The sequence below is a fragment of the Sorex araneus genome, chromosome 2 (genome assembly GCF_027595985.1).
Source record: "Sorex araneus isolate mSorAra2 chromosome 2, mSorAra2.pri, whole genome shotgun sequence".
NCBI lineage: Eukaryota > Metazoa > Chordata > Mammalia > Eulipotyphla > Soricidae > Sorex > Sorex araneus.
In genome coordinates, this window is record NC_073303.1 from 295028552 (window position 1) to 295055992 (window position 27441).

A 27441-nucleotide genomic window follows, 5' to 3' on the forward strand; every position below is an offset into this window, starting at 1 on the left:
ACATTTTCTACTATAATTCTGCTGCATTTCTTGTTGGAAAAAAAATTTTTTTAAATGTCCTGTGACCTTTATGGAGCCAGAAGGTTGTACAGCTTACAGGGTGTTTGCCTTGCACATGGCCAACCAGGTTTAATCTCTGGTACCACACATGGTCTGTTTAACTAGATCCTTTTATTTTAATTGCCAGGAAGCAAAAAGATGTCGAAACCCCTAAGAGCTAATTATCTTTACATTTGAAGTAAGATTTGGGGTCACTGAATAAAAGAATGCTTTCTAATTTTTCTTTAATTTTTCCCCTTTTTCTATAAAGATGTAGCCATAGCTGTAACATATAACCATGATGGGTCATATAGCATGCAGGTAAGCCTTGGTTTTGTTCTTCAGTTCAGACCTAAATCTGATCTCTCTCATGCTGAATAGGGTTGTCTTGTTGTGTTTATTCTTGCACTATGGTTTCTCTTAAGCCACAGACTATTATAACTATAATTAGGAGAATTTGTTTGTACTTTTATTTCAGACTGGTGTTGAGATATTATCCCTATAAAGATTCTGATTGTTTACTCGATTTGACTTCATTCCCCTTAAAAGTAAAAACTCGATCCGCCCCCCCTCAAAAAAAAAAAAAAAGCTTTGGATTGAGTAACTAACCAGCTCCTAAACTCTTTGATTGGATTTATACCTCAAGCAATAGCATTTCTCAAACTTTTGGTCATAGGACCCCCTCAACCACTTTTTAAAGATCATGAGACATCTCCCCCGCCAAAGAGCTTTTGTCTATGTTTGTTACGTTTGTTGTATTTGTTTGAAAAATTGAAAGGAGACTGCTTATTTTCTTTGTTATCTGAATGCATGTATTTTCAAGATGTTACCATTTTTATCAACCTGACATCAAAGGCATAACGTTTCCCGGATACAGGTTAATATCATTATGTAGGTTCACACTGGTATGCAGCCGTCAGCACCAACATTGCCAACATGTCTTTCCTCTGTCAAAACCTATACCTACAGGTTTATGCCTATACCCATAAACACCAGCACCCTCATCCCTGGCCCCACCCCCATGAGATCCTGGCAGCCGCCATTCTCCTTTCTGTCTCTCTGACTTGGCTGATCTGGATTCCTTCCTCTCCCTTTCCATCCTTTCCCTCTGTCTCCTTCCCTTCCTCTTCCTTTTCCCCTTCCCCCCTTGTCTTCCCTTTGTCTCCCCTTACCCTTCCCTTTCTTCCCTTCCACTTCATGCTTCCATTGTCCTGTCTTCCCCTTCTCTTCTCTTTTCTGTCATTGTGTCCTTTTCCTATTTTAAATCCCCTTCCCTCCCCTCTTGTAGCTGTCCTTGTTGTGATGACCTGGGGGTCACACATGCTGTGCTCACATCCCCATGGGGAGACAGCCGGAGTCTCGCATTCCATGTGATGTGTGTGCGCATGCTCGCCAGATGCCCCACTCTTTGTGCTGTGGTGCTCCTGCAGGGGCCTGCTGGAAGTCCTGCCCCGGAGTTGTGCTCACACACACCTGGCTTATGCAATGGAGACTGCGTATTCCGTTTTGCCACCAGAGGGCCTGGAGAGCAGCGCTCCTGGTATTGCACGAGGTACATGTGGGCAGCGCCAGGGATTGAACTCCTGGCCTCGGGGAACCTGGGCTATAGCTCCGTGGCAGAATGCTTGCCTTACACGTGCAGTACTCTGGGTTAGCTCCAGCATCACAGAGAGAAGTAAGTAAACACACAGAGTCTGAACTTGTGGACTCACATCTGCAAGGCAGGCACTTCTAACCACGCAACCACTCCCAGACCCTGTCTCTTACATAACTGAAACTTTTCGGTATTTGTCCTCTTGTGGTTCTTTGTTCACTTAGCAGAATATCTTTAAAGTTCTTCCATACTATAACATGTGTCCATAGGCCCTAATGACTGAATAATATTCTAGAGTGTGTGTGTGTTGTTTTATTTAATAACACTCAGAGGTTACTTCCTATTCTGTGCTTGGAGGTTGCTCCTTGCAGTTCTTAGTGACCATGTGGTCGTGGGCATCGAACCTGAGCGAAACATATGCTCTGCCCATTAAACTGCCTCTCTGGGCCTCATTGTATATACCGCACTTTGTTCATTCATCTATTGAACACTTTGGGTAGCTTCCACCTTTTGACTATCATAAACTATGCTTCTGTGGACAGGAATATGCAAATATCCCTTCAACACTATTTTTAATTCTTTGAAGCATATACCCAGAACTGAAATTTCTAGATCATATGTATTATTGTATTTTTAATGTTTTGGACATCGACTATACTATTTCCCATAAAATCTGTCATTTCACATCTTCACTAATAGTATGTGAGGACTCCAAGTTCTCTACTTCCTTGCTAATACTTACTTTATACTTTTTTTGTAACAGTTCTAGTGGATATCAAGTAGTATTGATTAAGATTTTCATTTCCATGAAATCGTGTTTAGACATCTTTTCATGTGCTGATTGTTCATCTGTGTACCTCCTTTGCAGAGATGTATTCCAGTCCTTTTAATCAAGTTCGTTTGTTGTCACTGTCGTTGTTGTTGTTGAGTTCAAGGATAAACTGAGAAAAATTTAAAACCCAAGATTATACAACTATATGTTCCATTAGTGTCAGAGCAGTAACATCATCAAATCCTATATTATCTAGAAAATTCCACTGTATTTTAAAAATAGTTTTTAATTAAAAATAGCCTCTTACATTGACAAAATGAAATTCTAAAAGTTTGAGGGGAAAAAAAACACTGCAGGGTTAAGGGATATTATAGGAAGTAAGTCCAGGTGCTACAGCATAAGGCTGCAGATTACGATCCTGGTTCAAATCCCCAGCACCACATATGGTCCTCTGAGCACAGCCAGGTAAATAAATAAATAAATAAAACACTGTGGTGCAATCAAATTCTTGTCATAAGGTACAATTTCATAGAGTGGAGTAGATTTGTAACGACAATTTAAATATTTTATATCCTTTAAAATGGATTTAATCAATGGTACACTTTTGCTCTCCCCACTGAAAACACTTTGGTTTTCATTCTCTGCAATTTAAAAAAAAAAAAACTACAGGAAGTTTATTACTTCAGTAAAATGGACGTTGTCATTCATTTTATTACTTCTGGTTTGGAAACCACCTTTTTCCTTGGTGCATGGTAAAGCAAACTGCAAATTTGTATAACATGCACATGGAATAGCATTCACAGTCTTAGAGTGTGCTTTTGTAAATCTTTAAGCAAAAATGATTCCAAGTCTAACTTTTTTTTTGGGGGGGGTCACACCCGGCGATGCACAGGGGTCACTCCTGGCTCTGCACTCGGGAATTACCCCTGGCACTGCTCAGGGGACCATATGGGGTGCTGGGAATCAAACCCGGGTCAGCCGCGTGCAAGGCAAATGCCCTACCCGCTGTGCTATCACTCCAGTCCCATCAAGTCTAACTTTTTTATCCTGAGAATTCCACAAACACTCTGATGATTGGTTTAGTTGCTTATAACACACAGTAAAATGTCATATTTAACAAGAGATAAAAACCAATGTATAAATATTTTAAGGTAACCTAGATAATATATTTAAAAAGAATAGCCGTGGGACTTTGACATTAACATCATAGGAACTGAAATGAGAGTGAGTGAGAGAGAGATCACTGAAATGTATTTCCTGCTGTGGCAGAAAGGTTCATGACTTTTGTCCACTCTCTTGAAAAATGATGTATGAAACCTTTTATTTGGTTCTTTATCTTTGAGTGAGAAAGTTATAATCAAATTCTAGCTAATCTATCTTGTTAACTCATAACTGAAACCCCTAAATTGATCTACATATTGGTTTGATTAAAAAAAATATGGCCTTTAATGATGTGCTCCCAGCTTTTTTCATTAGTCGCTTTAGCATGATAAAAATGAATTTGATGTTAGATACTCAGAAATAAGTATTAATAACATGTAATTGAATTTTACTATTTTTGTCATGCTTTATATTTCTATTTACATTTTTACTAGCATTCTAAAATAAATCTTTAGCTAAAGCATTTATTTTTGGCACTATGACTGTGTTCTAAAACTTTTCCCCCTCTTTCGTGTTTTACTGCTGTTCTGAGCTAACGTGTTTTGTTTGCAAATCTAAGCAGGTAAATTCCTGTGTGGCTTTTTAAAAAAAACATCTACCTATTACCTTTTGAAACCATTAAAAGTAAATAATTGATTCTGATTTTACTGATTCTTGTAAGGGTGTCCGTATATCTTAAATGTCTTATTTTGGTTATTTTTTTTTTTTTAGATTGAAGATAAAACTTTCCAGGTCTTTGGTGAGCTGTATGACGAGGAGGACTGCACTTACCTGAAATGTTCTGTGAATGGAGCTGCTAGTAAAACAAAGCTGATTATCCTGGAAAACACCATCTACCTATTTTCCATGGTAATATTTCTTTATACTAAGTGGTACTGTTATGAGTTGGGAGAAGAATCTCTTGCACAAGCCATTCCTCTGCTAGCATTAGAAGAATCCCACTTCCTTTGATCATTGCTCTGGGCGTTCCCGTTTTCCTCTCTCCTTTGCCTTTGTAGCAATGATCATTCTCTTCAGTGGGCAGCGCTCTCGCTGGACACTTGATGCCTGAATATTTTCCCCAATCATCTTTCTCGTGTGATCTGGGATCCAGGAGGGGGTGACCCTTGGGAGAGGCATCTCAGGATGTGGTATTTTTCTGTGGGGAAGGTCGGCAGTCGGAAAGTGAGTTGAGTGTAGTGGTGGCCTTTCAAAAGTGAAAGAATAGTTGAACAATCTTTGTATGGAGTTGGTTTGGGGTTTGTTTCTAACCCCTGGCCTTCAGTCAGGATCCCTCAGCCCTGTGAGGCCCGCTCCAAGGGCAGAAGAAAGAGAACCAAATATCAAATAGCCTTTGACCGCTTCCGAATCTTGACATTTAGGAATCGTCTTCGAGGTCACAGTTTTTTATGATGAGATGCCTTTTGTATTCCAGTCACTCAGCTATAGAATGAGGAGTCAGGGATCATCTCATTTTACTCCTTTCCATAGCCACATATGTACAATGGAAAGTTCTAGAATGAGAAACTACCTTGGTTGAAATCTTTGCCCTACCTCCCTGGACTTCCGTTACCCTAACCATAAATAGGAATGATTTCCTTATAGGGTAGTGCCGGTGATTAAAGACATTGTGTGTGTGTGTGTGTGTGTGTGTGTGTGTGTGTGTGTGTGTGTCTTTACCTACGATTGAGTATAGTCATTCCTTTATTCAAACCCTATGAAGCATGTACCCATTACTCCTTTATAATGGAAAACCAAGTCTGAGAGGGGTTGAGTAGCTCTCTAGGCTCACACAGCTAGATTAGAACCCTGGTATTAAAGATGATTAATATTTCACAAGTACTTTGAAAATAGTTATTACCTCTGTATATTTGTTTAAAAACATATATCGAGTGGTACCGTTTTTGCCTTTGTTCTGTGTGTTTTTAACTTGTAGGAAGGGAGTATTCAGATTGACATTCCAGTTCCCAAGTACTTATCTTCAGTGAGCTCAGAGGGAACCCAGGGAGGCGCCATTGCCCCAATGACTGGAACCATTGAAAAGGTAATCACGGGGGTGTGTGTAGAACGACGCCCAAGAAGGCCAGTGAGTGCCCTTGCTGAACTTTGTCTTTTATATCCTTTCTCTCTCTAGATCTTACTTTCTGGAAAGCATCTATTTTCTGAAAACAAGAATATATAGGTAGATAGACAGATAGATGTGTATACATATAATAAATTCAAGTCCTATATTATTCTTAAGTGAAAAATATCCATTTGCCTAATTTATGAAAAAATTATTTTTTATTCCTATAAAACAATCTTCTGAATAGACATTTTAAGATTAAAGTGGAGTATTCACCAAACCTTATCTTAAAAGATGAGTTCTTTTAAAGTTAAATTTTACAGTAAATAGTTTTTTCACAAAATAATGGCATTGTAGGGGGGCTGGAGGGATAGCACAGCGGGTAGGGCGTTTGCCTTGCACTCGGCCTACCCGGGTTCGAATCCCAGCATCCCATATGGTCCCCTGAGCACTGCCAGGAGTGATTTCTGAGTGCATGAGCCAGGAGTAACCCCTGTGCATTGCTGGGTGTGACCCAAAAAGAAAAAAAAAGAAAAAAAAAGAATGGCCTTGTAGGGGCTGGAGTGATAGTACAGCAGGTAGGGCATGTGCCTTGCACGTGGCCTATCCGGGTTCAATTCCCAGCATCCCATAGGGTCCCCCAAGCACTGTCAGGAGTAATTCCTGAGTGCAGAGCCAGGAGTAACCCCTGTGCATCGCTGGGTGTGACCCAAAAAGCAGAAAAAAGAAAAATGGCATTGTATCTAATACCCATAAGCACATCCTTGCTAAAATAAAATTTGAAAGGCTGGTATTAGTGAAGGGTCCGCATGTGATTTGGTGTTGAGTGCAGTCTCTATTCAGAGTTGAGATCCGAGAGCAGGGCCAGGTTGACCTGTAGCTCTCCTCTCTGATTTGCAGGGCACCATTGCCTTTGGCAGACCAGACAGCCACAGAGACTTACATTTTGCTTTTGGGTCTTCCATGTAGTCCTTGGGGTGACCCGGGGCCAGCCCCCCAACACTTCGCCAACTGGGAAGGACAGTTTAATGCTAAGGCCCCGGGATGTGGCATTGCTCAGGACTTCGGGAGCCACCTCAGGGGTGCTTAGAGGACCCTAAGGTGTTAGGACTCCAACCAGGACCCTTGCGTGCCTGTGCCCCTCCCCCCTGTGCTGTCTCCCGGCCCCTGCTCTGTAGATTTCAGCCCCATGAGGGAGTCTGCAGTTCTCGGTATTAACCAGTCGCCCGGACTCTCTAGGTGTTTGTGAAAGCTGGAGACAGAGTCAAAGCTGGAGATTCTCTGATGGTCATGATCGCCATGAAGATGGAGGTGAGTGAAGCTGTGGGCTCGGCTGGCAGGCACCGTCGGGAGCCGTCAGCTATAATTGTTCTCGTGCCTTATGTTGGAAGTCAGTCAGTGCCATTCTGGATACTGAGAGCCCTAGACTGGAGCAGCACTGGCAGAAAACAAAGCCTTCCCAGGCTTCTCGTCCAGACGTTTTCACTTTGTGCCACCATCTTTTTCATTTCTGATTCTGCAGCTGATGAAATCAGCCATAGATTCCATCAGGATCCCAGCTGAATGCTAACAGTTGATATTTCCATCTACCAAATTTAGGTTCTTGATATCAGACTGATGACCTTCAACAAATTAAATTAGTGCTTAGGTTGTCAGTGGCTGGAAATTGCAGGCTCGTAGTTCTCAGCCCTGACCACAGATTGCAGTCACCTGGGTTCCTAAGTGTTGGTGGGGGCGGCAGAGAGACAATACAGCTTGAAAGACACTTGCCCTCGCCAACCTGAGTGTAATCTTCATACCCCATATAGTTTCTGGAGGCGCATCAGGAGTGATATTTGACCTCCAAGCCAAGAGTTAACCCGCTTGGGAGTGTGGCACCAGAACAAAAACAAAGGAACAACAACAACAAATTGCTTGCTGGCCAGGGACAAAACTCATCAGTAGAGCTCATGCTTTGTATATTTGAGACCCTGGGTTTTATCCTTAGCATACCACCACACATACACATACACCATGCATGCATGCACGTGCATGCAGGTGCATGTACGCACAAACACACACACACACACACACACACACACACACACACACACCACATATCCACCATTAGCCTCCAAAATATTTGTTTTACTTCCCAGATGAAATTCTACAGTGAGAGTTGAATTGAGTACCACTAGGAGTGATTTCTGAGCACAGAACTAGGAGCACTGCCAGGTGTACCTCCCCCCCAACCCCGCAAAAAAAAGTTGAGAATTAATAGCTAGCCAAAAGTTCCCCATTACTAGCCTCTAATCCTATATGTCAGGATAGGAGTGATTCTTCCCATTCAAATTAAGCACACACATAAAACATGTCATTTTCTCAGTATGATGTTATGTGGAAAAGGTTTAAAAGACACAGAGATGACCTTTAAAAAATATAGGCTTCATAATGAGGGGAAAGGCAGCTCAGATAGAGAAGGGACCACCAAGTAAAGGGTGCTAGGAGGGCCCATTCGGAATGGGAGATGCGTGCTGAAAGTAGACTATAGACCGAACATGATGGCCACTTAATACCTCTACTGCAAATCACAACACCCAAAAGAAGACAGAGAGCAAAAGGGAATGCCCTGCCACAGAGGTAGAGTTGGGGGGATGGGATGGGTGAGGGAGGGAGGCTGGGACCATTGGTGGTGGAAAATGGGCACTGGTGGAGGGATGGATACTCGATCATTGTATGACTGAAACGCAAGCACAGAAGTTTGTAAGTCTGTAACTGTACCTCACGGTGATTCACTAATAAAATTTTTTTTTTCTTTTTGCGTCACACCTGGCGAAGCACAGGGGTTACTCCTGGCTCTGCACTCAGGAATTACCCCTGTTGGTGCTCAGGGGACCATATGGGATGCTGGGAATCGAACCCGGGTTGGCCGCTGTGCTATTGCTCCAGCCCCATCACTAATAAAAAAAAATTTTAAAAATATTTTTACTTCAAAGTATATATAAGATTAAAAACCCCCCAAAAAAAGCAAATAAATAAATAATTTAAATTTTTTTTTAATTTTAAAATTTAAAAAATAAAAAATGTAGGCTTCATGTTTTTCACTTTTTTTGTGACTCTTTTGGGGAGGTTGCACACCCTGCATTGCTCAGGGGCTACTCCTGGTTCTGTGCTCAGGGATGACTCCTGGGAGTGCTCGGGGACCATATCGCAGTGCCAGGCCAGGGCTCCAGCTGTCTTGGCTGCCTGCAAGGCAAGTGCCTTCGCCCCTGTTTTTTTGTCTTTGGGCCCTTGTCCGGCTTTCTTGGCTTGGTTTGTCCTCAGTCTTCATTGTCTCACGGGCCCGTGTTGTGTCTCCGAAGCACACCATAAAGGCGCCAAAGGACGGCACGATCAAGAAGGTGCTCTGCAAGGAAGGCTCCCAGGCCAACCGGCACGCGCCCTTGGTTGAGTTTGAAGAGGAGGAATCTGACAAGAAGGAAGCCAAGTAGTGGCCGGTGCGTCCCTGTCTGCAGTGCAGCATCTCCAAACCCGCCGAAGTGCCTTCCCGCTCTCCTCGGGGGCTGAAAACAGCTGCTTTACAAAATGATCCTGATTGTGCCCAAATCACTTCACCTTTGAGAATCACGCACTTTGATCACAAACACAGTAAATTGTCTCAAAGTATTTCATGCCAATAAAATGAATCATACTTTTTTTTAAGGAAAGCTACTCTGGTTGATTTCTGCCTCAAAGTTTGTATCACATAGTACCTTTTAAGAATAAATAGCTGGGCAGGAACTTGGTGAAAGGAGAATGACTGGGAGAGAAAAAGTTGATGAGCTCTGAATTCTTTCCAAGTTACGACAGTGATGTAGATGGACAGCGAAGTATGTTGGAGACATGGGAAAGAGGTAAATCTGAAGAAGGTTTTTATTTTTGGTTTCACAATTTTTGGGGGGAGGGAGTTATGGCCCATAACTGGTGGTCTTCAGGGATTGCTGCTGTCTCTGTACTTAGGAATTATTCCTGGTGGACTCAGAAAACCTCTAGAATGCCAGGGATCATACCTGGGTCAGCCACATGCAAGGCAAATGTACTTCAGCCCCTAGTTTATTTCTTCAGAAAGGGTCAGGGAGGAGGAGCCTCCAAGCCAGTGCTCAAGGAGCTCGGGGATTCCTCTCTATGGTCACCCAACCGTGCTGGGGATCACATGGCTATGCTTGCTGGTACTCGGCAGGGTGATATGGCTCGAACTTGCAGCCTCATACATACTGCACACTCTGACCTTTGAGCTCTCCCTCTGGCCCTTTCAACAAGAATCTTTTCTTCTTATTTACCAGAAAGTAAGTTATTATGCAGTTAAAAGATATGGATGCTAATTGGTTCTCATCTTTTTTTTTTTTTTTGCTTTTTGGGTCACACCTGGTGGTGCTCAGGGGTTACTCCTGGCTTTGCACTCAGGAATCACTCCTGCTGGTGCTCAGGGGACCCTATGGGATGCTGGGAATCGATCTCGGGTCGGCCACATGCAAGGCAAACGCCCTACCCACTGTACTATCGTTCCAGCCCTTGGTTCTCATCCTTATGATTGCAAAAGTTTCTAAGACTTCCTGTTCTGCCTTTATTGTGCTTTCTAAGCTCATACAAATATTAGTACTCAGGCTTACATTCATATGTTTTATATGTATATGCAATGTATATATATATATACGTATATATATATAAAATGATAAATCACAATATATCATGGGGGGAGGGGTTGACCATACCTGGTGGTACTCAGGAGTTACTCCTAGTCTGTGCCCACTTCTGGTGCAGGGTCACTTCTGGCAGTGCTCAAGGGACCATATGTGATGCTGGGGATTGAACCCAGATCAGTTGCATGCAAAGTAGGCACCTTCTATACTATCTCTCTGACCACTAGAATATATTATTAATATTTAATTGTAGAAATTTGAAGAAAGTCTGACAGAAAGTATTAAAAAATAGATATAAAAAGCCTGATTGATACGATTTTTTTTTTAGAAAAATGTTTTCATTAGGAAAGAAGTTCTTTGAGTTTATTTTTGTCGAGATTTGTTAGTGACTATTTCTAACATGCCACCCTCTGAATTCTTCACTCCCCCATGAACATGTTAACTAATTGCTGCCAGTACAAGGTCATGTCCAAAGTTGTGGAGAACATTGGGTACAGTGGGATATGAAAGACCATCTCTGTCCTTTGAGCTGCCTATGGTTTAACTGGGAAAAGAAGACATGATCATGTCAACAGCCGGGCAGGAAAGTACCTGATCTAAAAGTAATCTCTGCCCTGGCAGCCGGGTGAAAAGAGGTACCAAATCCTAACACTGGAAATGCTGAGTTCTCACAGAAATCTGATTACACAGCTTAGTCACAATGTCCGTCTTTTCAGCAAGGCCACATGAAACACAATATCCTAAGATGTGGGCCAGAGTGTAGACTGATGTCATATGACTGGAGCAGAAAATAGGTGTTTCAGAAGCGAGGGCACAGAGAGCTGTGGGCAGGGGTGGCAGGGTCAGTGTCCTAAGGGAGGGAGAACCTGGCAATCGGTGGGCACGGGGGGCGGGGCGGGAGGGGGTTGGAGATAGAAAAGGAGGAACTGGACTTCACTGCTGAAATGAGCCAAATATGTTCAGTATCCAAAGTACACAGCCTAACAGAAATGAGAGATGCTGGGGCAGGGGGTGAGGGGTGGCGACAATAGGAAAGTTGTGAAATTTAGGGAGTGTCCGATCGCAAGTGGCACCAAAGGATGGCTTTGAATCTTATGTTGCAAATAGTGGTTAAGTTGAATCATTTTCTTAAGTAGGGAAAGTAGTACTTTGAGGAATATTTATCGGGCTCTTAGAGCCCTTTTAAGAAACGTTAACATTGGGGCTGGAGCAATAGCACAGCGGGTAGGGTGTTTGCCTTGCATGCGGTCGACCCGGGTTTGATTTCCAGCATCCCATAGGGTCCCCTGAGCACCGCCAGGAGTGATTCCGGAGTGCATGAGCCAAGAGTAACCCCTGTACATTGACGGGTGTGACTCAGAAAGAAAAAAAAATGAAAGAAACGTTGACATTATTTCACACAGTTGAACATTTGTGTACCCTCTGACAAATGTGCTTTGTGCACCAAGAATTCTCTCGGCCACATTACCTATTAGAGCAAAGCATTGGGAACCCTCCAGCTGGCTGGCAGGAGAAGGGGTAAGTAACTGGTGTGACACGCAGGGGCATACTACATAGAACAAAATAAACAGTATCCACATGGAAGTATTATGACAAATGGATCCTGGAATTCTGAGTAGAATAACGTTCCAGGACATGCATGCCATTTGGCACTATACTTTGTTTTTTTTTGGGGGGGGGGGGGTGGAGCCAGGGACGGGGCACTTTGCAGTACTCAGGGGCCACACATGGCTCTGTGCTCAGGGTCGCTTCTGGCGGTGCTCAGGAAACCATACTCAGTGCCGGGGATCTGAAGCATCATGGCAGCCAGAGAAGCATGCAAGGCAAGTGCCTTTACCTTTGGACTATCACTAGGTTTACAAAGGAAACGAAATTACAGTATATGTATGTATGTCATAAAACTGTATTCCTAGTGGCTAGAGAGATAGTACAGTGGGCAGGGCACTTGCATGCAGCTGACCTGGGTTCAATTCCTGACATCCTTTATGGTCCCCTGAGCACAGTGCCAGGAGTTACTCCTGAGTATTACCAGGTATGACCCAGAAAAAAAAAAGTCTATATTAAGCCATATTCCTGAAAATCAGAGGGCATCAAGATTTGGTAGTAGAGTGGATAAGGTGCTTACTTTGCATATGACCAACCCGGGTTGGATCCCTGGCATTCCATACGTTGCTCTGAGCCCACCAGAAGGGATCCCTGAGCACAGAGCCAGGAGTAATCCCTGAGAAACACTGAGTGTGGCCACACACACACACACACACACACACACACACACACACACACAAATCAAAACCAAAAGGCCATACGGATAGTATAGAGGTTAAGGTGTTTGCATTCAACCAACCCTGGTTGATCCCTGAACATCGCATATCGTTCTCTGAGCACAGGCAGGAGTGACCCCTTAGTACCTGTAGCTCAAAGCTCCTCAAAAAAGAAAAAAAATAAACACTTCAAAGTTAGGGGCCAGGACATAACTCAGTGATAGAGTGCATGCTTCATAAATATAAGACACGCAATTCAACCCCCAACATCCACCCCCCCAAAATTCTGGGGAGTTGTTTGGTTTGGAGGCCACCCCCAGCAGTGCTCCTGTGGGTATTAGAGGACCCTGTGGAGTGCTGGAGAATGAACCTGCGTAGGCCAAGTGCAAGGCACGTGCCCCACCCGCTGCACTATTACTCCAGCCCTCCCCACCTAAGTGATTTTTTTTTTAATTTAAGACAGTGATCATGTGATCATGTGCAGGTGTTAGGTGAGATTAGAGAATGGTGAACTAGTCACAGGAGTAAGCCCTGAACAAAACATAACATGGTGTGTACAAGGTTTTGTAATTCAAATATGTGTGTGTGTGTGTGTGTGTGTGTGTGTGTGTGTGTGTGTGTGTGTGTGTGTTTCATCTGCATCTGGCAGCATCTGGCAAATTGGCTAGAGGAAGATAAGATGTGAGACTGGAAAACCAGTTAGGAAGAAATTCTTACAAAGAAGCCTGAGCTAGTAAATGCCGGGCCACCGAAACCAATGCCTTTTAAGCTGTAATTTTAGCAACAGGGTCCTTTCCTTGTCTAAATAAAACTTTCTCTTTGCAGGAGAGAAAATCAAAAGTGCTCTGGTGAAAATCAGGTTCGCTCTTCACCCCTTACCTGTCGATGGAACAAGATCCGTTTCTTTTTTTAGTTTCATCATTCAGTGACTGTCGGACATGGATGCTAATGCGGGTAGGTGTCTGAGACCCCCCGAATGACAGACATTTTAGCAGATATTTTTAGACTCTTGTCAATTGTTACTATGTGAACAGTGCTCCTCTGCCCCCAGCAGTCTCCCCAGGCTCTCTGGAGACAAAAAAATGGTTCATGCCTCCACCCTACTGGACAAGGAGCCCCCATCTGTAGGAAACAGCAGCTTCGTCCACAGCGAGCGGCAGCAGGTCCGGGTGAAGCCGGTGCCCCGTGGGCCGGAGAGCAGGTGCGGAGAGGGAAGAGAACATTCTACCCTGGGTGTGGGAGCTGAGAGAGACCGAGTGACATTTGAACTGGACTGCTCTGGGGAGCCTTTTGCCAGCTGGAGAAGGAAGGTGAGACCAGGCCACGGCGGGACAGGGCCGAGCGAGGGCTAATAATAACCGGAAGGCGTGAAAGTGCCTGCGGTGTTCAAGAGCAGCACGACCCAGCTGGGTGGGCACCCAGGGCCCGGGCCAGGGGCTGCCCTGCAGGGAGGGAGCTTGACGCCGGGCAGCAAGCAGCCGGGAGCCCTGGGGAGGCTCAAACAGATGAGTGTTCTCGAAGTTATTTCCGTCTACAGCCTGGAGTACAGATTGGAAAGTGGAGCCCGGAGACAATGAAACTGAAAGAGGCACCAAATATGGAAGCCTGGCGGGGTGGGCCCGGGAGGGAAGCCCGACCTTGGTCCCCCCCAGCCCGGGCAGCAGAGCAGCCCTGCCTGCCTGGAGAGACGCCATCTGTGGGCAGGTCCCAAACCCTGAGTCACGACTGGGAGATAGCGGTTTGCTGCCTTATCTTTGACAAGAAACAACTTTCTGGACACAGTGTGTTCGGATGGAGACGAAGCCAGCCAAATGGGGGGGGCCCCCGAGCATGGCTTTTTCATCTACAGGGTGCTGGGATGAAAGTTCGTCTGGAAAGGTCGTCCTCAGAGTGAACTACAGGTCAGCCACTGCAAGGGCCTGGGCAAGTCATCTAACCTCTCCGAGCTTTATCTGCAGAAAGGGGCGTGATGGCACTACTGCCCCAGAAGCCTGCTTTGGAGACTACAGGAGGAAATAAGAGGTTGTCTTCAGGACGATGCCTGCAACATCATTTGCCAACAGCTGCTGCTTACTCATTCCTCACTTCAGTTACTGCTCAACAACACTGAAGGAACTGCAGGAAATTTAGCCCAGCTGGTTACTCTCACCAGCACAATTCCCAGGTCCCCGTGCCATAAAAATCCCTGCCTGGACCTGCCGGCCTGGCTGCTTTTCTTGGCTCCCTCCCCCAGCCCTCGCCTGCTGCCACACCCAGGCACTTGTCAACCAGTGACTCGCTGACTGTGGCACTGTCACCTCCACCTGCCCCTCCCTCTGCAGGAATCAGCTACCAGAAGCAGGCGTGTGGGGGGGATAGGGGGCGTGTGTGTGTGTGTGTGTGTGTGTGTGTGTGTGTGTGTGTGTGTGCGCATGTACATGGATGCACACGTGCGCATGTGCATCCACAAGTGTATGTGCTCATGAAGGTGTGCATGTGTATGTGCTCATGCAAATGTGTGGTTGGTGCCGGGGAGGGGGGCCTTCGAGTCTGGCCTCGGGGTGGATGGATAACAGCACTTTAGCAGGGGAACAGAGTAAGAAGTACTCAGAGCTGAACTCGGTCTGCTTCCTCCACCGTTGGCCTCTCTCTCCTCTCCAGCTCCTGCACACTCACAGTCCTAACCTCCAGGAGTTCTCGGAATATTGGGTGCTGAAATGTGCATCCGTGCTCTGGCCACTCAGGCTACTGTTGCTAAGACACTTAGAGTGTGCTGCATAGGTAATGCTTGGCACCTTTCTTCAAAGGTTCTCAAAACAACGCTCCTAGATATTCACACTAGACTTCGCAGTACCCAGGAAGAAGATTTGAATGCTGTGGTGAGAAGGCCGTGTCCCTGATACTTTGCTCCATGGCCACAGCAGGGAGCCTGGGGTCACCAGTTCCAGCCATGGCACCCAGCTTCTGGAGAAAAGACCCCCCAGAGAGCTGCAGACAGTGGGGTGGGGGCTCCTGACCCAGCAGCCTCTGAGCAAGGCATCCCAGGAGTCTGTGCCCATCCCAGGCTGGGCGGCAGCAGTCTTGTGTCTTCCGTCACCCCTGTGGGGAATCCTGGGAGCACTGGGCCAGGAAGTTCCTGGCCCTTAGCAGGTCTGAGCTCTGATGCTGATGATGACTGCTACCCTGCCATTTGTCTCCCAGCTGCTGGGTTCCAGAGATCAGAATGCTCGGGAGGCCCGAAATGGCTCAGCCTCCCGCAGGGAGTACAGTGAGAAACCGCCCCCCACCCCCTCCTCCTTGAACTCCAGGTCACAGCCCTGCCAGGGGGGCTGCCTCGCTAGGTCCACGCCACCCTTTATCAGCTTGGTGCGGAAGCCTTTGATCAGACCAGAAAGAGTTCTCTTTATTCTGGAGGCCGTCGGCAATGTCCCCTCCCTTACTGAGTGTCTTCTGACTGCTTTGAGACCTCCAGCTGGTGAGCTTGATGGGACCCAGCCCCCACCCCACCTCACCCCTACTTTCACCCTATCCCTTCGAGACCAGAGGATTAGAAGTCCACTACTTGCCAGACCAGCTGTGGTGTTTTTTTTTTCCCTCTTATTTAATACTCAGTGCAATTTATAGGAGAATGAGAACAGGGAAATTAAAAAAAAAAAGGAAAAACCAATTCTATTCAGAATAGGGCTTAATATCAAAGCATCCCGAGAGAAACTGATCCTCGGGTCATCTCACTTTCGCAATAAAATGATCACTTGAAACCTTACTAGAAATGCCCTGTTTCAACACTGGCAAGTGGTGGGTTCATTTCCCAGGCGGGAGCTGGAGGCCTGAGGGGGGTGGAGGGGGCAGGCACCAGTGAGTTCCAACTGTCTGAGATTCGAATCATGAGAATGAATTTGGAGGTGCCTGAGACGTTGGGGAAAAGTACCGAGCAGGGGTGATCTGTGATGAACATTTGGATGACTCAGGACTGGAGTGATAGTACAGCAGGCGAGGCACTGGCCTCGCACCCAGCAACTGAGGTTCAGTCCCCAGCACCCCCGTATGACCCCAGTGAGCCCCGTCGAAAGCGATCCCTGAGCACAGAGCCAGGAGTAAGTCAGCATGACTGAGTGTGGCCCCAAAACATCAATGGCAAGAAATAAAATAATGGAGCTGGAGTGAAAGTAGAGTGGGTAGAGCATTTGCCTTGCACATGGCCAACCTGGGTTTGAACCTTGGCTCCCATATGGTCCCCAGAGCCTGCAAGGAGTAATCCCTGAGCACAGAACTAGGAGCAAGCCCTGAGCACTGCTGTGTTTGGACAAAACAAAAACAAAAACAAAACAAAGTAAAAGAAGGATCACATTTAATCCTCCTCCTGTGGAGAAAAACTATTTTTTTCCTATATTGAGGGAAAGGAATCAGCCACGAAGGTCAGTATTTTACTCAAAAAACTCAAAGCACTTATGAATATAAAGTCAGTTTCTCATTTTTAACTTTTTGCTTTTTAGATGCTTTATTTCTTCTATTCTTGCATGCTATAAGTATGCATTATTTACTAATGCAATTGTCCTTTAAACAAGAATGTGACTTACTTAAATGAATATCAAAAAGTTAAAAAAAAAAAACAGTAGAGGGCCAGGGATGTGGCTATGTGATAGAACATTTGTCTTGCATGGGTGAAGGCCTGGGTTCGAGTCCTGGCACCACCAATATAAGTAAATAAAAATTACACAGTGAAATACACATATGAAAAACCCTTGTGGGTGCCAGGAAGAAGGCCTCATACTTGTTTGTCAAGTGTGAAGATTTGAGTTTGAACCCCAGAGTCTCCTGCATATACCAAAGTAATCCTTATTTGGGGTCCCCAGGCAGAGGGGAAAAACCCCAAAAACTTGTGGGCAAAAGTATTGTTTCTTTCTCAAACAGAAAAACATACATAATCAGTCAGAAATTTGATTTTGACATTTGGGCTTGGGGTACCTTGTGGTCACCAGAGCTTACACATATGCTCACTATACTCAGGGGACCATACGGGGTGACAGGGATCAAACCCTAGTTGGCTGCATGCAAAGCAAATTATTTACTCACTGTAACTATCAATCTGGCCCTTGATTTTGCTATTAAACAAAAATAGTTTGGTCTCTTAATGGCACTAAGAGAACCCAGAGAAGCATAAATCAACGCTTTCATCATGATTTCTTGATTCTCCGTCAAAACTGTGCCTGTCATGAAAATTCAAATACTTGTGTATGTTGGTTTGACTGGTGTGTTTCTGCTGCTATGAAAAGTACACAGATGCCAAATTAAAACAACCAGATTCCTTAATGAGCTGGAACCAGTTACCCAGAGTATGACACATGGTTCTATAATGGATCTGCTGATTTGATCCCTCTCCACCACAGGGTTGCAAACTTGCCACACTCCACCAGATGCTAAAGCCATCTTCCCAATTTTCTCCCCTGAGATTCCCCATCTTTATTGATCTCCATTTTACTCTTTGACTCATTCTTTCTTTTGATTTATTAATACTACCATCCATCTATTTTCTCTAATCTTTCTAATGACTAAAATCATCTGAAGCGTAAAATAGATTTCTGAACAAAAAAGCCTAAGGGAAAGGCTATTTAACAAGTATCCTGAATGATTTTTACTAGACTCGTCTGGAAATCACAAGTTAATTCAGATGCATCTTACTATAGTTACGTGGAAGGTTTCTCTGATGGCCTCTGGCTAAGATTGGGTCACCAAAGAGGAGCCTTAGCTACTTCTCATTTTATTTAGGAAAATGAACGTTACTTCACATCTAAACCTTTGAAGTTCTTTTGGATTTGTACTGCTTTTGGAGAAGTTTCAGGAAATAAGATATTCAAGTTAGCTTGGAGCATTTGGGGTGGAGCGCAGAATGGTAACTTGTTATCTTTAAATTTAATTTAAAAACATTATGTGAAGGGCCCAGAGAGATGGCCCCAAGGCTGAATGAAAGCTTTGTATGTGGGTTCAGACCCCAGCACTGTGTGGCCTCCCAAGCACTGCCAGGAGCAAACATCAAGCACCACAAGGGGGGGCCTCCAAACTCCTGCCATGCGCCCACCCCTACCCCCAAAGCAGCTTATTGTAAAAGGCCAAAGAGAGAGCTTAGTGGACTGAGCACATACTTTGCATGAAGAAGGCCCAGGTTCAGCGCCTAGTAACACATATGCTTCCCCGAACATTGTCAGGAGCAGCCCCTAAGCACTGCTGGCCATGGCCTGGAAACACTCCAAAAATGTTAAAGAAAATACTCGTATTCATTGACTAGAAGGTCAGAGCGGTGCTCACCAATTCCTAAAAGGAGCAAACACTCAACTAGTACCTCTAAGTGAAGTCACGGGGAGGAAGATGAGGTTGTCTTCCAGCATCTGGAAGTCCTGCTCTCTGAACTTCAGCCACAGCTAAAGGCAGCAGAAAGCTCTTCCTATTTAAGTGTCAATGGCAGGGGGCTGGGGCAATAGTACAGTGTGTAGGGCGATTGCCTTGCACATGCCAACTTGTTGGATGCAGGTTTGATCCCCTGCATCCCATATGGTCCCCTGAGCCCTATCAGTAATGATTTCCTGAGCACAGAGCCAGGAAGAAGTTCTGAGCACTGCTAGATGTGGCCTAAAAGCCAAAAAAAAATTTAATAAATGTCAGCAGTCTTCAGACTTGTGTAAATACTTTGTGTGTCTGATAAGATTATCTCCCATTAGCAACTTTCTCTTGGAGGGACTATGGGGAGGTGATTCAGTCTCAGAAAGAAGAGATGGCCAAGCCAGAGGCTCTCACAGGGCCGAAGCACATGCATTAAATGCACAAGGCCCTGAGTTTGATCCCCAGCACTGCATGTTGCTGGGAGTGAGTATTAAATGGTCAGGTCCAGTTGACTGAGTATATCTGGAAAGTGGTTCCTGAGCCACCTGAGCAATGATGAGAAAGTCTCCCACTCCCCAAAAATAGTGGAGAAAAAAGGAAGGAAAGGAAGGAAAGAAGGAAGGAAGGAAGGAAGGAGGGAGGGAGGGAGGGAAGGAAAGAAAGAGAGAGAAGGAAAGAAAGAAAGAAAGAAAGAAAGAAAGAAAGAAAGAAAGAAAGAAAGAAAGAAAGAAAGAAAGAAAGAAAGAAAGAAAGAAAGAAAGAAAGAAAGAAAGAAAGAAAGAACGGAAGGAAGGAAGGAAGGAAGGAAGGAAGGAAGGAAGGAAGGAAGGAAGGAAGGAAGGAAGAAAGGAAGGAAGGAAGGAAGAAAGGAAGGAAGAAAGAAAGAAGCTTCGGTTGGCCACTCTCCTGATATGTAGACCCAATCCATTTACCCTTTTATTTCATTTCACCATTTTTAGAAAGCTAATCTAATTTCCACATTGCTTTATATAGATATTAATAGAATATAAATATGATAAAACTGATATATTCATATTGTTAAAATAACATGCACATATAATATCAATAAAATATTATGCATATATTTATACTGGATTCATAGTTTAGAAAGAAAAAACATTTAACATCTTTAGTGTAATGTCTATTATTTTAGTTTTACTTTTTAAAAAGTTTACCATCAGACAATTTTAAAGAATTTAAAGCAAATGATAGTTGGAAATGATCATTGTCGACAGAAACTGTGTGTTGAAAGTAGGTAAAGGAATATACTTGGTAAACTTTCCAGTACTTGTATTGCAAACCATAATGCCCAAAAGGAGAGAGAGAGAGAGAGAGAGAGAGAGAGAGAGAGAGAGAGAGAGAGAGGGAGGGGGAGGGAGAGGGAGAGGGAGAGAAAGAGAAAGAGAGAAGAGAGAGAGGGGAGAGAGAGAGAGAGAGAGAGGGAGAGAGAGAGAGAGAGAGAGAGAGAGAGAGAGAGAGAGAGAGAGAAAGTGCCTGCCATAAAGCCAGATTGGGGGTGGGGGTGGAAGGAGGGAAACTGGGGACATTGGTGGTGGGAAACGTACACTGGAGAAGGAACGGGTATTGGAACATTGCATGGCAGAAACCCATCATAAACAACTTTGGAACTGTGTATCTCATGGTGATTTTATTTATTTATTTATTTATTTATTTATTTATTTATTTATTTATTTATTTATTTTTGCTTTTTGGGTCACACCCAGCGATGCTCAGGGGTTACTCCTGGCTTTGCACTCAGGAATTACTCCTGGCAGTGCTTGGGGGACCATATGGGATGCCGGGGATCGAACCCGGGTCGGCCGCGTGCAAGGCAAACGCCCTACCCGCTGTGCTATCGCTCCGGCCCCTCTCATGGTGATTTAATAAGAATTTTTTAATTAAATAAAAAAGAAATGGATATTTATTTGGCATTAATTAATGATCAGAATATATTCTGATCTTTTTAAAATTATGTGTACTTTTTCCACACATAAAAACTATTATCCTATTCTGTTTGGGCCTATATTTACAGATAGAATTTTACGTAGCTAAAATAATGTAATGAAATTAAAACTTTATGATGTTTATAAAATAAAATTTCAATCCTGGGTTTTTTAAAAAAAAATCTAACACATCATAAGCATTTCCCATGGTCTCCCCATTTTAATTTTATTTGTACTCTATTTCATAGAGGCCAGTCCCAGTGGAGATTTGACAGTCCATGGTCACTCCCCTCCACGCTTGGTTGGTGTTTCAGGCCTTGGAACATGCTAGCCGGATGCGCTATCAATTGAACTGTCCTTCCAGCTCCCATATTCTTTTTTTTTTTTTTTTGGTCCATACCTAATGGTCCATATCTCAAGACTTACTCGTGTCTCTGCACTCAGGGATCATTCCTAGGGAGCCATATATGGTGCCTCGGATTGGCTGCATAGAAGGCAAGAGCCCTGCCCACTGTCCTATCTTCCCAACCCATGCCATCATCATTTTAAGACCTGTTTAGTTGGGCTGGAGAGATAGTACAGGAGGTAAGACATTTGCCTTCTGTGAGGCAGACCCTGGGTTGATCCATAGCAAGAAACACGATCCCCTGAACACCACCAGGGGTCAGAGCAGGATTAGCCCGTGAACACCAATAGGTGTAGCCCAAACTCCTACAAAAAAACAAGACAGTGTAATTTTTCCTTAGCTATTGCCATAAAATAGACAGAATAAAATTTATATAACCATTCTCCTCACCTTAGGCATTCAGATTGTCTGGATTTAAAATTCTCATTTGAAATAAAGCAATACTCAACATTATGATACACATAACTTTCTTTTTCCATATTAGGATCATGCACCTAAGATTTCTCAATTTCCCCCCATAAACTCACACATTGCATTTATCCACTCTGAATAAGAACTACAGTTGGGTTGGAAGTGAGAGAAGGGAACAAATGAGGGTGCTGCAAGAGAGAAAATCTCTGGGACCAGATAACAGCACAAACATACAAACCCAGGGATTCTGTCACATATCTTGCATGGTTCGTCCCTAGTACCGCATGGGAACCCCTGGGGTCCCTAGCACAGCCAGGTCCTGAGTAGCACATTTATGGGCCCCTCTCAGCCCTAACCCCAAGCTTTGAACCACTACACACTGCTGTTCGAGATGGCCGAGAATTTGTAGGAGTGGAGAAGAGAGTAGTTGCAAGCCTCCAAGAGCCCTTGAGAGAGAGAGAGAGAGAGAGAGAGAGAGAGAGAGAGAGAGAGAGAGAGAGAGAGAGTCCTTGCTGCATAGGTATTCAAAATGACTTACCTTGATTTTTTTCCCTTTGCTTTTCTTTTGACTTCCTTCTTTGACATCATGGTTTAAATACTGTTCATGAATGACCAAGTTTCATGCCTACAACATTGCAGCGCCATCCTCCACCTGAGTGTCCACGTCCCTCTATCTTTGTCTCAGGGTCCCTCTGCAATGCCCTCCTCCCCCTGCTGTACAAATGCCTCTGGGCATTTGTTATTCTCTCTGTATGTATTCCTCATCATGCTGAGTGAAATCAGTCAGAAGGAGAGGGACAGACACTGAATGATGCTCTCCAGATCCATCCGGGGAGCAGCAAATTGCATTTTGTCGTTTCTTCTGGCCAAATAGTATTCTCTTGTGTATCCATATCATAGTTTCTTTATATCCAGTCATCTGTTCTTGGACCCTTGGGTTGTTTCCAGATTTTGGCTACAGTGAATATTGCTTTAGTGAACACAGGAGCACAAATGTCTCTTCAGAATCGAATTTTGGGGCCTTGGATTAGAATGCCAGGAAGTGAAATTGCTGGGCTGTGTAGAAGCTTGATTCTTAGTATTCTGAGAAGTGCCCGCATTGATTCGTTCAACACCAATTGACATTTCCACCAGCGGTGTGTAAATGAGCTTTATTTATTTATTTATTTTGTGGTGCCAGGAATGGAATCCAGGGTCTCACCTATGTAAGGCAGCTGTTGTCCAGCTGAGTTACATCTCTGGGTGATTGATCTCTGGGTGATTGACCTTGATTTAATCCCAGTCAGACCATCAACTTCTATACCCAAACTCAGAAGCTCTACATGTTCCCTGTCAGAGATGCTTTTGAGCTCTATTTCCTTTTGGTGACACACCCAGTTGTTTTCCTTGTGGAGTTCAGGAAGTCTATGTGAGGTGCCGGGGATTGAGCCTGGGTCCAATTGAAGGTACGTTCAAGGCGAGAGCCTTAGCCATTGTACTCTCTCTCCTTCCCATATCTCACTTTGTCTTGGAGAGCATGGCTGGCCTGTGGATGCAGGCTGCTCTCTGGAGCCTCCTCAGGTTGTCAGGAGTTATGAGGGAGCGTGAGGATCTGAAGCAGTCCATGTTTTGGATTTACAATCTACTGTTGTGCTAGAGGCGCCCTTCTCATCCCACCTGAATTCAAGAAATTAAGGATGGATTTTGCCCCTAGTTTCTCGACTCCAAACTCTGTACAGGTAGTGTGACGATCTGTCTTCTGACTTGTAAATATGGTTACATGAAAACCCATAATGATCTCTTTGGTTGTATCTAATTACCCTTACTGTGAAATTTGAGCGCAAGAATGGACAAACCCTCCCCGGCATGCGTAATCTAAACACAGGACAGGAAAGATCAATCACTCACTCAGTGGAGCACCCGCTTCCCTCTGGTGAGGGCCGGAGCTTGGGTGCGAGCATGGCACCTGGCGTAGCTCCTGAGCATGGCTGAGTCTGGTTCCTCTAAAAGACACACGCATAGGAGCCAGAGAGATGATACAGCAGGTAGGGCACTTGCCTTGTTTGTGACTAACCCAGGCTCAATCCCTGGCATCACATATGATTTCTGAGGACTGATCAGGAGTGATCCCTGAGCACAGAGCCAGGAGTAAGCTCTGAGCATACCTGGGGTATGGTACCAAACCATCAAAACCCCAAACAGGACATATATGCTTGCAGTTCCTCTGCTGAAGCAGTTTATAATTTTTATAATTAAGAAATCAAGGGCTGGATTGATAGTACAGTGGGTTGGGATTGATAGTACAGCCGACCTGGGTTTGATACCCAGCATCCTATGTGGTCCCCCAAGCACTGCCAGGAGTAATTCCTGAGTACAGAGCCCAGAATAACCCCTGTGCATCACTGGGTATGACCAAAAAAAAAAACAAAAAAAAGGAAAAAAAAGAAACTGAGAATATAAAGCTAAGTTAATTAACTTTCAAACTTTACATTCTTAAAAAAAAATCTAATAGCTACTCTAGAGAACTGTGAACACAACTGATTACTTGAAGATATTAAAAATCATTGGAGGCCGGAGCAATAATAAAGCAGGTAGGATACCTGCCTTGCTTGCTGCCTACCTGGGTTTGACCCCCGGCAGCCCATATGGTCCCCCAAGCATCACCAATAGTAATTCTTGAGTGCAGAGCAAGGAGTAACCCCTGAGCATTGCTAGGTGTGGCCCACACCGCACACTTACCCCACAGGGAAAAAGAAAGAAAAATAAAGGAAAGAAAGAAAGAGAGAGGGAAGAAAGGAAAGAAAGAGAGAGAAAGAAAGAAAGAAAGAAGGAAGGAAGGAAGGAAGGAAGGAAGGAAGGAAGGAAGGAAGGAAGGAAGGAAGGAAGGAAGGAAGGAAGGAAGGAAACAGAAGCAAAAAGAAAAGAAATCCATTCATTTTAGGTCAGTTTGTGACATTGTGATTTTGTTTTTGCTTTTCCTAAGTGTGCTTCTTCCACAGACCCTGAAACACGAAAGAAACACTGTATTAAGATGTGCATGGAAAGTTATGCAGGTCATCGTAATGATGGAGGACTGAGGATGACAAGACTGGCCCATTTGGTTCCTTCTGATACATTTTAAAACATTATAGTAACCAGATCTTACACCTTTTTTAGTCTTTCTCTAGTGAAATATATATATAAAAAAATAAACATAAGAGGTAAGGGACTTACTTGCCTTGCATGCAGTTGGACCCTGGTTTGAATCAGCTCCACCTACGGTTCCTTGAGTACCACCTGGGGTCACTGTGGAGCACAGAGCAGGAATATCCCTGAGCACCTCCAGATGTGACTTCCAAACAAAATAAAACACAAATCATTTACTGTGACAGTAGCTGCAGGACACAGCATTTGACCTTCTCTGCCTTCAGCCACCCCCCCCCCCCCGAACCACCCCGGCACTCACCTGTCTGCCCTTTCTTCCTCTTCTACCTTCCTACCCCACCGTTAGCTCTTTGTATAAAGGGAGCAGGCAGAGGGGTCCGCAGATGCAGGAAAAGGGCTGTTGACAAAGGATCTTGGCTGCTGAGGAGCTGAGCTTGCTTGACTCCTGCCTGAACTTTAGAATCTCCATTTATTGGCAAATTAAGCAGAAATGATTTGTCTTAGGCATTTTCTCAAGACCATGGAATCCTGAGTTCCCTTGGATGAGTTTCTGCATTCTCAGCTCTAATTGAAAGTAAGATATGAAAACCAGTTGGCTCTCCTCTTATACATTCTACCCGTTAGAAACAGCACATCTGCCAGTGTCTTGGTGCCAGCCTTCCTGGGCACTGGGTTGAATCAATCGATGGAATATATAATGAACACAACCAAAAATCCAAATAAAAAGCTTCCCAGTAAAACAAGTAGGAGGAAACCAAATCAAGGTTTAATTCTTTTGCAGTTTCTCAAGGAAGGTGAAAAGGTGAGTAGAGTTATTTTGAGCTAAAATAAAAATTGATATTATTAATCTAGAATATGCTCAGAACTCTTCTTTTACATTGTATTCCCTCTTTGTTGAAGTTTTCCCCCTAATTGATTGATTTACTTCACCATAGTGTCCCAAATCCCAGTACTTGGTAGAAAATCAGTCACCACCATCATTTTAGTTTAGATTCATACTCTACATGATGAACCTATCAATAACTGTCACTGTCACTGCATCCCGTTGCTCATCGACTTGCTCGAGCAGGTACCAGTAATGTCTCCATCTTGAGACTTGTTGTTAACTGTTTTTGGCATATTGAATACGCCACGGGTGGCTTGCCAGGCTCTGCCGTGCAGGCGAGGTACTCTCAGTAGCTTGCTGGGCTCTCTAAGAGGGGTGGAGAAATCAAACCTGAGCCGGCTGCAAGTAAGGCAAACGCCCTACTGCTGTGCTATCGCTCCAACCTATCGATAAGGAGGAAAAGAAATAATGCTTTGAAGTCTGTTCCTAATATCTGTTCTATTATGTATTGTTGTCTAGTTCACTGACTCCCAGCTTCTTTTTCCTTACACATTCACCTCAATGAGAATGTAACAACAGAAATTTTAAACTAAAATACAAACAAATTTATTGGGTTTGGGGTTTTGGGCCACACCCAGCAACGCTCAGTGGTGACTCCCGGCTCTTCACTGAGGAATTATTTTTGCCAGGCTCCAGGGACCATATGGGATGCTGGGGATCAAACCCAGGTTAACCACATGCAAGGCAAACACCAGAATCTCTGTGCTAACGTGTTAGCCCCAAACAAACTACATTTTTTCTCCTGCAAAATTACATGCATTTATTAAGAAGTCATAAAGTGGGACTGGAGGGAATCCAGGGGTTAAGGCACTTGCCTAGCAGTAAATCCCCTACACCACATATGGGCCCCGCCAATGCCAGACGTTGATCTGAGTGCAGAGGCAGAATTCACCTCTAAGAGAGCTGGTTGTGGCCTAAAAGAAATAAAAATAAAGCAAAGTCATTTCTTCATTTTAAAAAAAGTAACGAAAGAACACATATGGCTCATAACGCCTGGAAGTAATGTGTATTAACTACCATAGTGAGCTAAAATCATTGTGACTATAAGAGAGAATTTCAATCTGTGAGAAATACAGGGCTTTTTCTGTTTGTTCTTATTTTTGTTTGGGGGCCATGCCTGGAAGGGCTCAGGGCTTCCTCCTAGCTCTGCATTCAGAGATCACTCGTAGTGGGACTCAGGGGTCCATGTGAGGGATTAAACTCGGGTTGGCTGTCTGCAAGGCAAGCACCATACCTGCTGTGCTGGCTCTCTGGCTCCTCTTGTTCTGCCAATGAAACCATTTTTGTTAGACTTATTACACATTGGAAATAGCCTCTGATCCATATTGGTACCTTTACAACCAGTAGTTGGAGCAATAACCCTACATTACATCATTTAAAGATTCCTAGAGAAGAACTTTGGTAGCAAGAAAGGCGGGGGGGTATTCTTGCTAATGATTCTCCCCTTCTCATCTATAGATATTAGGACACATATGACATACGGTAGTAACTATTCTTTTTGTTTGTATTTTGGGGTCACACCTGACTTTTTCCTGGCTCTGCTCTCAGGGATCACTCCTTGTAAGGCTCATATGCGGTGGATGGACTTAAACTCAGGTCAGCTGCATGCAAGGCAACCCACCCTACCCGTTGTACTGTCTCTGGGAGCCCCTAAGTAACAAACTTTTTCTAGTGTGCCTTCTTCAATTCTTTTCTTTGGGAGTGCAGAATATGTATATTTTCCCTCTCTCTCTCTCTCTCTCTCTTTGTTTGCCTGTAAAGTCAACGTCGCTGACTGGGGCAGCGGAGA

General features: G+C 44.3%; 1 protein-coding gene across 1 annotated transcript in view; it reads left to right on the top strand.

Annotated features, from left to right (window-relative positions):
- Nucleotides 1-9295, top strand: part of MCCC1 (methylcrotonyl-CoA carboxylase subunit 1) — a 61456-nt gene extending 52161 nt beyond the window's left edge. Inside the window, exons 15-19 of the mRNA XM_055129241.1 lie at nt 311-360; nt 4278-4415; nt 5482-5589; nt 6850-6921; nt 8952-9295. Coding sequence (XP_054985216.1) covers nt 311-360; nt 4278-4415; nt 5482-5589; nt 6850-6921; nt 8952-9080 — 497 coding nt within the window. The 3' untranslated portion in view covers nt 9081-9295. The remainder of the gene's footprint in view (nt 1-310; nt 361-4277; nt 4416-5481; nt 5590-6849; nt 6922-8951) is intronic.
- The last annotated feature ends 18146 nt before the right edge of the window (nt 9296-27441 follow it).